This window comes from Oncorhynchus keta, chromosome 23, assembly GCF_023373465.1.
Source record: "Oncorhynchus keta strain PuntledgeMale-10-30-2019 chromosome 23, Oket_V2, whole genome shotgun sequence".
NCBI lineage: Eukaryota > Metazoa > Chordata > Actinopteri > Salmoniformes > Salmonidae > Oncorhynchus > Oncorhynchus keta.
In genome coordinates this window covers 45,329,752-45,343,295 of record NC_068443.1, presented here as the reverse complement: position 1 = coordinate 45,343,295, position 13,544 = coordinate 45,329,752, and the positions used below count along the sequence as shown (strand labels likewise).

Sequence of the window (13,544 nt, the reverse complement as noted above, 5' to 3'; positions counted from 1 at the left end):
GTTTTCAGAGCTTTTATCAGCAACACAATGCATTATGCTCTGTACTTCATTTGACTGTGGCCTATGTTCTCTGTTTAAAGGGATAGTTTAGCCAAACTTGGTTTGGGTCAAATTCCTCTTACCTTGAGTTGCCTCAAGGCCAGTAGTGGCAGCATCCACAGTAATCCATTGTTTACTTTTTCCACAGCCAGGAGTTAGCATGATTAGCATTGTACAAAAAAAAATGAATGTAATCCATGGTACCGATGTTTACAAAGCTTCATTCATAAAATTATTTTTTAAACACTCGTCCATGTTCGACAATTGGTGGAGTTTGCAGGGATTTTTTAAAACCTGCATATTTGTGAAATAGTCACTGGAAGTGTGTTACTCAAAACTGTAACCGTTTCCTCATGTAGTCTCACAGCCACATCTGTTTCTGTTGATTGCTGTAATATGAACAATAAAGTTGTATTGAATTATATTGTATTCCATCGGGCCCTCAGACGTGGATCGATCATCAGCTGTGAACAAATTCACTGGTGACTTGATGGCTAAGAAGAATTTGACCGAAACATAAATTCTGGTTGAACTATACCTTTAAGGGTGGCAGGTAGACTAGTGGTTAGAGCGTTGGGCCAGTAACCGAAAGGTTGCTAGATCACATCCCCGAGCTGAAAAGGTACAAATCTGTCGTTCTGCCCCTGAACGAGACAGTTAACCCACTGTTCCTAGGCCGTCATTGTAAATAAGAAGTTGTTCTTAAGTTGCCTAGTTATATAAAAAAAAAAATTAAGGGGCACTCTGGTCTTTTAGTTAAACAATCACTACTTTCAATGACTAGCTCATAACTCTCCACATCTCAGAGAACATTAGTATATTAAAAAGTGGAACTGACAGCTTTTAAACTACTTTGCAGATATAAAACAAAACAGACAATCATAACATCAGTAAAACATATCAGATTCCCAGTTTATGCTGCAAAACCATCTTCACAAGAGGTTTTAAAAATAGGTTATATTTGACTCAACGTTCCATGATGTACACTAAGCCATTGTTGGTAGAGTAGATGGATGCAGTTCAATGCATGATTCATATAATTCACCAATACATTTCTTGGTTGTAAATAATGGCAGGACTGGTCTTTGTATTTCATATTTATTAAGGATTCCCATTAGCTGCTGCCAAGGCATATCTACAATACAAAATCCATGTGATTGTCTGTGTAGAGTGCGTGTGTTATGTGTATGTGTGTGTCTGTGCCTGTGTATGTGTGTGTGTAAAGTGCGTGTGTTATGTGTATGTGTGTGTCTGTGCCTGTGTGTGTGTGTGTGTAAAGTGCGTGTGTTATGTGTATGTGTGTGTCTGTGCCTGTGTGTGTGTGTGTGTAAAGTGCGTGTGTTATGTGTATGTGTGTGTGTGTGTGTGTGTGTGTGTGTGTGTGTGTGTGTGTGTGTGTGTGTGTGTGTGTGTGTGTGTGTGTGTGTGTGTGTGTGTAAAGTGCGTGTGTTATGTGCCTGTGTGTGTCTGTGCCTGTGTGTGTGTGTCTGTGCCTGTGTGTCTGTGTCTGTGCCTGTGTGTGTGTGTGTCTCCCCACAGTCCCTGCTGTTCTATAAGTTGTATTTGTATCTGTTTTTTAAAATGGTGAAGTGTGATTCATCACTTCTGACAACGCGTTTCCACTGCTACAGAGTGGCAGCAAGCTTTACACCACTCCAGCTGATGCTTGGCATTGCACATAGTGATCATAGGCTTGCGTGTGGCAGTTCAGCTATGGAAACCCATTTAATGAAGCTCCCAACGAACAGTTCTTGTGCCAACGATGCTTCCAGAGGCAGTTTGGAACTCGGTAGTGAGAGTTGCAACCGAGGACAGACAATTTTAACGAGCTACTCGCTTCAGCACTCGGCGGTCCCATTCTGTGAGCGTGTGGCCTACCACTTTGCGGCTGAACCGCTGTTGCTCCTAGACGTTTCCACCAATAACAGCACTTAGTTAATTGTGGCAGCTCTTGATGGGCAGAAATCTGACGAACTGACTTGTTGGAAAGGTGGCATCCTATGACGGTGCCTCGTTGAAAGTCACTGAGCCCTTCAGTAAGGCCATTTTACTGCCAATGTTTGTCTATGGAGATTGCATGGCTGTGTGCTGAATTTCATACACCGGTCAGCAACGGCTGTGGCTGAAATAACCAAATCCATTCATTTGAAGGGGTATCCATACTTGTGTATATACTGTGTTGTGTATTATGTACATCTGCATGCATAGCATGAAAGTTCTAACAAATATTATGCATCTCTGCTTTGTTTAAATATGTTAAAAATGCTACATACAGCATCCTATGTACAAAAGTGGGCATTAAAAAGGGCCATTCATTTTTCTAAAAAAAAAACAATTGGCAGTTTGGGTCGTTATCTAGCTAGCTAACTAGCTGCTGCGAGGATGTGATGCCATTGGAGGAGTGGGTAAGTGACTTGTCTTTTTCCCCGTATCGTTTTTCAGTGGCCACAGTAGTTAGAGATGCAGGTGTCATCAGGTAGCAAGACATGTGAATCGCTTTGCAAGCTAGCTATGCTGAACCTGAAAGACTGTTATCCACAGTTAGCATATCTCTCAAGACATGTGAATCGCTTTGCAAGCTAGCTATGCTGAACCTGAAAGACTGTTATCCACAGTTAGCATATCTCTCAGTTGCCAATCAAATGTATTTGGCACTGATCAAATGGGCGGGTAGGCAGGCACGTTCCTATTCGGTTGTCAAAACATAGGTTGGGACAAGCATGCATTGGCAGGCAAGCTGCAGAAGCACGGGCAGGCTACTTACTATTCCCTATCGTTTCAGTGCAAGTCTGATGGCCAACAGGCTTAATGTTTGAAAGGGTTTATCTAATGTTCCCTCGTTAAGAGTTTAGCTTATCACACGCTCTAGTTGATCTTGTTGTTGTCGATTTGCATAGGCAATAGAGGGAGAGAGAGCCTACCTTTTCATGGTTGTTTGATCAATAGGACTGAAGTTGCCAAATGTAAGAGGACTCCCGTGGTGTTTACATTTGAGCAGAAATACATTCAAGTGGCTTTTGTAAAATGCTTTCCAATGATCTAAAGTCGCGCTATTGCTATTGCCTGTAAACACCCAGTCCAGCTCAAAGTGAATGATGGCAAATGGCTTATTTGCATACAGGCCTACTGTCGCTATGGTGCACTGGTCTGGGCAGACTCCGGTCCTGGACAAGACAGATGTTTTTATCATTTCTTGCAGTGTCTATTTATTATCCAAACGCATGGCCGTTTTCCCACTGTATACTGCCATAGAATGTTCACATTCACAAACATTCTACGAAAACGACCATATGTAAGTGCTCGTTCTTCCTGTGGGTGTATATGACTTTAATACAATTTCATGTTGATAAAACACTGTCAGTTCCACTTTAAATATTGCAGAAATTCATTCAGTTGACATCATATCTCTTTACTGCTTTCAATAAAGCAAAATGTCTTTAAAACTGCTGGTTTTATTTGATTCCAAAACGATCATTTATTCCTCCCATGATCAATATTGATGGATATTGTCAGGGTGCTATTGTCCTCTTGACTTGACTCAGTTCAGGAAATGGGTCAGTGTCTAGTATGCTCTATGTATGCTGTTATGTACACTACCATGACTCAGTTCAGGAAATGGGTCAGTGTCTAGTATGCTCTATGTATGCTGTTATGTACACTACCATGACTCAGTTCAGGAAATGGGTCAGTGTCTAGTATGCTCTATGTATGTAAGTTTGGGGTCACTTAGAAATGTCCTTGTTTTCCATGAAAACATACATGAAATGAGTTGCAAAATGAATACGAAATATATTCAAGACGTTGACAAGGTTATAAATAATGATTTTTAATGGAAATAATTATTGTGTCCCTCAAACTTTGCTTTCGTCAAAGAATCCCCCATTTGCAGCAATTACAGCCTTTGAGACCTTTGGTTGACAATTTGTTGAGGTAATCTGAAGAGATTTCACCCCATGCTTCCTGAAGCACCTCCTACAAGTTGGATTGGCTTGATGGGCATAGGGTCAAGCTGCTCCCACAACAGCTCAATAGGGTTGAGATCTGGTGACTCTGCCGGCCACTCCATTATAGACAGAATACCAGCTGACTGCTTCTTCCCTAAATAGTTCCTGCATAGTCTGGAGCTGTGCTTTGGGTCATTGTCCTGTTGTAGGAGGAAATTGGATCCAACTACCACAGGGTATGGCATGATGTTGCCTTCCTTCTTCAAGATCCCTTTTACCCTGTACAAATCTCCCACTTTTAGCACCCCCAGACCATCACATTGCCTCCCCCATGCTTGACAGATGGCATCAAGCACTCCTACAGCATTTTTTCTGCATCTCACGAAAGATCTTCTTTGTGATCCGAACACCTCAAACTTGTATTGTCCATAACACTTTTTTACATTCTTCCTCTGTCCAGTGTCTGTTCTTTTGTCCATCTTAATCTTTTATTTTTATTGGCCAGGCTGAGATATGGCTTTTTTTTTTGCAACTCTGCCTAGAAGGCCTAGAAGGCCGGCATCCCGGAGCCTCTTCACTGTTGACGTTGAGACTGATGTTTTGCGGGCACTACTTAATGAAGCTGCCAGTTGACGACACTAATGTACTTGTCCTCTTGCTCAGTTGTGCACCGGGGCCTGCCACTCCTATTTCTATTCTGGTTAGAGCCAATTTGCGCTGTTCTGTGACGGGTGTACAACACAGCGTTGTACGAGATCTTCAGTTTCTTGGCAATTTCTCGCATGGAATAGCTTTCATTTCTCAGAACAAGAATAGACTGACGAGTTTCAGAAGAAAGTCCTTTGTTTCTGGCCATTTGGAGCCTGTAATCGAACCCACAAATGCTGACGCTCCAGATACTCAACTAGTCTAAAGAAGGCCAGTTTTATTGATTATTTAATCAGGACAACCGATTTCTGCTGTGCTAACATAATTGCAAAAAAGGTTTTCTAGTGATCAATTAGCTTTTAAAAATGATAAACTTGGATTAGCTAACACAACGTGCCGTTGGAACACAGGAGTGATGGTTGCTGATAATGGGCCTCTGTACGCCTACGTAGATATTTCATATAAAAATCAGCCATTTCCAGCTACAATAGTCAATTTCGACATTAACCATGTCTACACTGTATTTCTGATCAATTTTATGTTATTTTAAATGGACAAAAAAAGGTCCTTTTCTTTCAAAAACATTTCTAAGTGACCCCAAACATTTGAACGGGAGTGTATGTTCTGTGTATTTATTCATATGACTCAACATCAATATTACAATAATGCAACAACCATGTAAATGTGCCGGGGTTTAGCCAAAAGATCACTTTGCACCCGTAGTCCCAAAGGCATCTAAGGACAATTACACAGCCACAATACAAATACTCACTAAAACAATACAACATACCAATAATATATAATATATCATTCAAACAAAAACAACGACACTATCATCAACTGTCGTTTTAAATAGAGGAACCACAGATAACTCATGTGTACAGGTTTGGATAGATTTTAGCCATGCTTTCAATTCAAATTTAAACCTAACTTTGGATAATCCAAACTTTAATAACCTTCTTCAGATGTTTCTTAAATGTCAAGTTCGAGTCCAAAATGACACCAAGATACCTGAAGTTAGACACAACTTTCAGATTATCCCCCATTAATAACATGAACAGCTGGTTGGGAAGAATCAACGGATTTCTTACAGAAGTACATACAAACAGTCTTGTCGATATTTAGTTGCAGGCAAGAATTAGTCATCCATTTAGAAACATGTACCATAGCATCAGTTAACTTGTTAACAACCAATTGTCTTTTTTTGTGTACATACAGAACCGCATCGTCTGCATACTGCATGTTAACTTGTGGGCAAGCAAGTGGGAGATAATTTATATAGATGGTAAACAGAAGAGGGCCTAATATTGACCCTTGTGGGACCCCAATTTTATAGTAAAGAGAGTCTGACTGAGTGTTCCCCAAACAAACACTGACTTATGTTTGTCATAAAGGAAAACATCCAACTAATGACTTCAGTGGACACATTAAGGGAGGATAGTTTGGATAGTTGAACCTTATGATTCACAGTATCAAAGACCTTTTTAAGATCCAAAAAGACTGCACTGACTTCACCAATGGTTAGATCTGAATCCAAATGACATTTTATGTATGGAGTTGCCCTGAATGTGGTGATCAGTCAGATGATCAGCCACTTTCAGCTACTTTTGATAGCACTGTAAGAATGCTTATATGTCAGTACATTTCCACCAGTGTTGGGTCACCAGATTTAAAACAGGTATCACTGCAGCAGACTTCCAAGCATTGGGGAAGAACCCATATTTGACAAGACAGATTAACTAGATGTACAGTTGAAGTCGGAAGTTTACATACACTTAGGTTGGAGTCATTAAAACTCGTTTTACAACCACTCCACAAATTTCTTGTTAACAAACTATAGTTTTGGCAAGTCGGATAGGACATCTACTTTGTGCATGTCATTTTTCCAACAATTGTTTACAGACAGATTATTTCACTTCTAACTCACTGTATCACAATTCCAGTGGGTCAAAAGTTTACATACACTATGTTGACTGTGCCTTTAAACAGCTTGGAAAATTCCAGAAAATGTTGTCATGGCTTTAGAAGCTGAAGGTACCACGTTCATCTGTACAAACAATTGTACGCAAGTATAAACACCATGGGAAATAGAACTGTTTGGCCATGTTTGGATGAAAAAGGGGGAGGCTTGCAAGCCCAAGAACACCATCCCAACCGTGAAGCACGGGGGTGGCAGCATCATGTTTTAGGGGTGCTTTGCTGCAGGAAGGACTGGTGCACTTCACAAAATAGATGCATCATGAGGCAGGAACTGGTTCTTCCAAATGGACAATGACCCCAAGCATACTTCAAAAGTTGTGGCAACAAAGTCAAGGTATTGGAGTGGCCATCACAAAGCCCTGAACTCAATCCTATAGACAATATGTGGGCAGAACTGAAAAAGCGTCTGCGAGCAAGGAGGCCAACAAACCTGACTCAGTTACACCAGCTCTGTCAAGAGGAATGGGCCAAAATTCACCCAACTTATTGTGGGAAGCTTGTGGAAGGCTACCCGGTAGCAATGCTACCAAATACTAATTTAGTGTATGTAAACTTCTGACCCACTGGGAATGTGATGAAATAAATAAAATCTGAAATAAATCACTCTTTCTACTATTATTCTGACATATCACATTCTTAAAATAAAGTGGTGATCCTAACTGACCTAAGACAGGGAATTTCTACTAGGATTAAATGTCAGGAATTGTGAAAAACTGAGTTTAAATGTATTTGGCTAAGGTGTATGTAAACTTCCGACTTCAACAGTCTCATTCCGGACCTCACAGGCCGTCGGTCGGTAAATAAACAAGCAAGCCGTCTGGTGAGTGTCAATTGACCTTTGATCCATAAGACATTCATATGGAGTTGGTCTCCCCTTTTTTTATGCTGTCTATGTATTCTCTATGTATGCTTGGCCGAGATAGAAACATGCTCACATACAGTATGTATTATCTACCATTTTAGATCATTTTGGACTACAGCGTGTGGAGCCGTGGTCCAATGGTAACACTCCTGGTTCCATACACATATGCAATTTTCTGCCTGAGACTGGGGTTCATTCCATTTGTACTTACTTCTCAGTGCGTCTCCACTGTTTCTAATATTTTTCTCAATAAAGCATAACAAAATATGAAAAGGAGAGTGACTCATAAATATTGATAAGTGATCATGCCTCCCCCAATATAAATTACTGACATACAGGCATGAAAACCACAGAGAGAATCATGACTTTTGAGTGAACCCTCAGAGCCTCCGAGTATCTGGAGTGAGCCCTCCTAGCCAATCACATATTACCAATGAACGAAAGACTGAAAGAACAGAGGGATATGAGAATGAAAGAAGAAGAAAAGTAGCGCTCACCTTCCCGATGCTCAAGACATCGTCCTTCCCGTGCCAGTCCGGCTCGTAGACTTCATGTAGGGACTCTGTCAGGTTCATGGAAGCCTGTTGCATTGCTAGAAGACACCATCAACATGATAAGAGCTTCAAACAATCCATTGGACCAGGTTCCCAGACACAGATCAAGCCTAGTTCTGGATTTAAGAGAACTTCCATTTCGAACGCTCTTGGAATCCAGGATTAGGTTTAAAGCCAATAGCGCATTACTGTCCTACCAAACAAAGAAAAAAATGATCAAATCGCTTTGACGTTGAGACTGGACAGAGGAACTCTGCCTAGAAGGCCAGCATCCCGGAGTCACCTCTTCACTGTTGACGTTGAGACTGGTGTTTTGCGGGTACTATTTAATGAAGCTGCCAGTTGACAACTGGTGAGGCGTCGGTTTCTCAAACTAGACACTAATGTACTTGTCCTCTTGCGCAGTTGTGCACCGGGGCCTCCCACTCCTCTTTCTATTCTGGTTGTAAATACATCTCCCCCCCAGAAAAATATAATAGTTTCAGTATATATACATTATTTTATATCAGTTTACTAAATAGTTGCTTGTTGTTGTTTTAGTTTCTAATAATAATCTTGAGACGAACAACCACCGATATAAACAAAAACTGACATTTTTAGAACTGTGTTGTTAGCATTTTAATGTAGGGCTATAGGGAAGGCTGGTCATGTGGGGATGTTCCTATTGAAACATATATATATATATATATTTCCGTTGCTAACTTGTTTAATTAGCTTAGTAAATATTAGAACTCAGTCAGATCAAGAATATAAGCGTTCTGAACTTTGATCAATGCTGGGAGCAATATTATTATATTAATATGTTGCCCTGTAATTTATTATCTTTATTGTGTGGGGAAAAAAATATAATATTTTTTTTTATAATTAGAAAAAGAATACCAAGGTCTGGACGTCGGTGTCCTCATGTTGACCCCTACTTTTTAGAGAGAAAAGGTATTACATGTTCAACAAAATCTCTTTCTCCGAGCAATTGTATTACTCTAAAATAATATCATTTTCCCATTTATTGGAGCAGACAATATAGCTCAGTTTTTGAATTATGTAATAATACCATTTTTGCTCATCTTTATCAAAGGTGTCAATCATTTTGGGCCCCACTGTAGGTAAATAGGTTACTGTTCATGAAAGTACATGTGAGCATCATACACAATATGGCAATGTGAGGGCTTTCGGTCTTAATACTTTGTGTTTTTCTGTTGATCACATGTCAAATTCCAAGAACTGGATATAAATCACAGATCTTTCAGAAGTGAAAATAAAACCATCTTCCAAATTAAAGCAGTTGCTATTCATGTTTACTTTCCACTGTAGGTGTTTAGATATAGGCTCACATACTAAGTCTATTCATGTTTACTTTCCACTAGGTGTTTAGATATAGGCACACATACTAAGTCTATTCATGTTTACTTTCCACTAGGTGTTTAGATATAGGCTCACATACTAAGTCTATTCATGTTTACTTTCCACTGTAGGTGTTTAGATATAGGCTCACATACTAAGTCTATTCATGTTTACTTTCCACTGTAGGTGTTTAGATATAGGCTCACATACTAAGTCTATTCATGTTTACTTTCCACTGTAGGTGTTTAGATATAGGCTCACATACTAAGTCTATTCATGTTTACTTTCCACTAGGTGTTTAGATATAGGCTCACATACTAAGTCTATTCATGTTTACTTTCCACTGTAGGTGTTTAGATATAGGCTCACATACTAAGTCTATTCATGTTTACTTTCCACTGTAGGTGTTTAGATATAGGCTCACATACTAAGTCTATTCATGTTTACTTTCCACTGTAGGTGTTTAGATATAGGCTCACATACTAAGTCTATTCATGTTTACTTTCCACTAGGTGTTTAGATATAGGCTCACATACTAAGTCTATTTATGTTTACTTTCCACTAGGTGTTTAGATATAGGCTCACATACTAAGTCTATTCATGTTTACTTTCCACTGTAGGTGTTTAGATATAGGCTCACATACTAAGTCTATTCATGTTTACTTTCCACTGTAGGTGTTTAGATATAGGCTCACATACTAAGTCTATTCATGTTTACTTTCCACTAGGTGTTTAGATATAGGCTCACATACTAAGTCTATTTATGTTTACGTTCCACTGTAGGTGTTTAGATATAGGCTCACATACTAAGTCTATTCATGTTTACTTTCCACTGTAGGTGTTTAGATATAGGCTCACATACTAAGTCTATTCATGTTTACTTTCCACTGTAGGTGTTTAGATATAGGCTCACATACTAAGTCTATTCATGTTTACTTTCCACTAGGTGTTTAGATATAGGCTCACATACTAAGTCTATTCATGTTTACTTTCCACTAGGTGTTTAGATATAGGCTCACATACTAAGTCTATTCATGTTTACTTTCCACTGTAGGTGTTTAGATATAGGCTCACATACTAAGTCTATTCATGTTTACTTTCCACTAGGTGTTTAGATATAGGCTCACATACTAAGTCTATTCATGTTTACTTTCCACTAGGTGTTTAGATATAGGCTCACATACTAAGTCTATTCATGTTTACTTTCCACTGTAGGTGTTTAGATATAGGCTCACATACTAAGTCTATTCATGTTTACTTTCCACTGTAGGTGTTTAGATATAGGCTCACATACTAAGTCTATTCATGTTTACTTTCCACTGTAGGTGTTTAGATATAGGCTCACATACTAAGTCTATTCATGTTTACTTTCCACTAGGTGTTTAGATATAGGCTCACATACTAAGTCTATTCATGTTTACTTTCCACTGTAGGTGTTTAGATATAGGCTCACATACTAAGTCTATTCATGTTTACTTTCCACTGTAGATGTTTAGATATAGGCTCACATACTAAGTCTATTCATGTTTACTTTCCACTGTAGGTGTTTAGATATAGGCTCACATACTAAGTCTATTCATGTTTACTTTCCACTGTAGGTGTTTAGATATAGGCTCACATACTAAGTCTATTCATGTTTACTTTCCACTAGGTGTTTAGATATAGGCTCACATACTAAGTCTATTCATGTTTACTTTCCACTAGGTGTTTAGATATAGGCTCACATACTAAGTCTATTCATGTTTACTTTCCACTAGGTGTTTAGATATAGGCTCACATACTAAGTCTATTCATGTTTACTTTCCACTGTAGGTGTTTAGATATAGGCTCACATACTAAGTCTATTCATGTTTACTTTCCACTGTAGGTGTTTAGATATAGGCTCACATACTAAGTCTATTCATGTTTACTTTCCACTAGGTGTTTAGATATAGGCTCACATACTAAGTCTATTCATGTTTACTTTCCACTGTAGGTGTTTAGATATAGGCTCACATACTAAGTCTATTCATGTTTACTTTCCACTAGGTGTTTAGATATAGGCTCACATACTAAGTCTATTCATGTTTACTTTCCACTGTAGGTGTTTAGATATAGGCTCACATACTAAGTCTATTCATGTTTACTTTCCACTGTAGGTGTTTAGATATAGGCTCACATACTAAGTCTATTCATGTTTACTTTCCACTGTAGGTGTTTAGATATAGGCTCACATACTAAGTCTATTCATGTTTACTTTCCACTGTAGGTGTTTAGATATAGGCTCACATACTAAGTCTATTCATGTTTACTTTCCACTGTAGGTGTTTAGATATAGGCTCACATACTAAGTCTATTCATGTTTACTTTCCACTGTAGATGTTTAGATATAGGCTCACATACTAAGTCTATTCATGTTTACTTTCCACTGTAGGTGTTTAGATATAGGCTCACATACTAAGTCTATTCATGTTTACTTTCCACTGTAGGTGTTTAGATATAGGCTCACATACTAAGTCTATTCATGTTTACTTTCCACTAGGTGTTTAGATATAGGCTCACATACTAAGTCTATTCATGTTTACTTTCCACTGTAGGTGTTTAGATATAGGCTCACATACTAAGTCTATTCATGTTTACTTTCCACTGTAGGTGTTTAGATATAGGCTCACATACTAAGTCTATTCATGTTTACTTTCCACTGTAGGTGTTTAGATATAGGCTCACATACTAAGTCTATTCATGTTTACTTTCCACTGTAGATGTTTAGATATAGGCTCACATACTAAGTCTATTCATGTTTACTTTCCACTGTAGGTGTTTAGATATAGGCTCACATACTAAGTCTATTCATGTTTACTTTCCACTGTAGGTGTTTAGATATAGGCTCACATACTAAGTCTATTCATGTTTACTTTCCACTAGGTGTTTAGATATAGGCTCACATACTAAGTCTATTCATGTTTACTTTCCACTGTAGGTGTTTAGATATAGGCTCACATACTAAGTCTATTCATGTTTACGTTCCACTGTAGGTGTTTAGATATAGGCTCACATACTAAGTCTATTCATGTTTACTTTCCACTCTAGGTGTTTAGATATAGGCTCACATACTAAGTCTATTCATGTTTACTTTCCACTAGGTGTTTAGATATAGGCTCACATACTAAGTCTATTCATGTTTACGTTCCACTGTAGGTGTTTAGATATAGGCTCACATACTAAGTCTATTCATGTTTACTTTCCACTGTAGGTGTTTAGATATAGGCTCACATACTAAGTCTATTCATGTTTACTTTCCACTGTAGGTGTTTAGATATAGGCTCACATACTAAGTCTATTCATGTTTACTTTCCACTGTAGGTGTTTAGATATAGGCTCACATACTAAGTCTATTCATGTTTACTTTCCACTGTAGGTGTTTAGATATAGGCTCACATACTAAGTCTATTCATGTTTACTTTCCACTGTAGGTGTTTAGATATAGGCTCACATACTAAGTCTATTCATGTTTACTTTCCACTGTAGGTGTTTAGATATAGGCTCACATACTAAGTCTATTCATGTTTACTTTCCACTAGGTGTTTAGATATAGGCTCACATACTAAGTCTATTCATGTTTACTTTCCACTAGGTGTTTAGATATAGGCTCACATACTAAGTCTATTCATGTTTACTTTCCACTAGGTGTTTAGATATAGGCTCACATACTAAGTCTATTTATGTTTACGTTCCACTGTAGGTGTTTAGATATAGGCTCACATACTAAGTCTATTCATGTTTACTTTCCACTGTAGGTGTTTAGATATAGGCTCACATACTAAGTCTATTCATGTTTACTTTCCACTAGGTGTTTAGATATAGGCTCACATACTAAGTCTATTCATGTTTACTTTCCACTGTAGGTGTTTAGATATAGGCTCACATACTAAGTCTATTCATGTTTACTTTCCACTGTAGGTGTTTAGATATAGGCTCACATACTAAGTCTATTCATGTTTACTTTCCACTGTAGGTGTTTAGATATAGGCTCACATACTAAGTCTATTCATGTTTACTTTCCACTGTAGGTGTTTAGATATAGGCTCACATACTAAGTCTATTCATGTTTACTTTCCACTGTAGGTGTTTAGATATAGGCTCACATACTAAGTCTATTCATGTTTACGTTCCACTGTAGGTGTTTAGATATAGGCT

At 38.3% G+C, this 13,544-nt stretch overlaps 1 protein-coding gene across 7 annotated transcripts in view; it reads right to left on the bottom strand.

The window, feature by feature from the left end:
* amph (amphiphysin) overlaps window positions 1–13,544 on the bottom strand; it is a 144,721-nt gene that overhangs the window by 79,169 nt on the left and 52,008 nt on the right. For all 7 annotated transcript variants that reach the window (XM_052477317.1, XM_052477318.1, XM_052477319.1 and 4 more), the window contains exon 4: window positions 7,971–8,065. In XM_052477317.1, coding sequence (XP_052333277.1) covers window positions 7,971–8,065 — 95 coding nt within the window. The remainder of the gene's footprint in view (window positions 1–7,970; window positions 8,066–13,544) is intronic.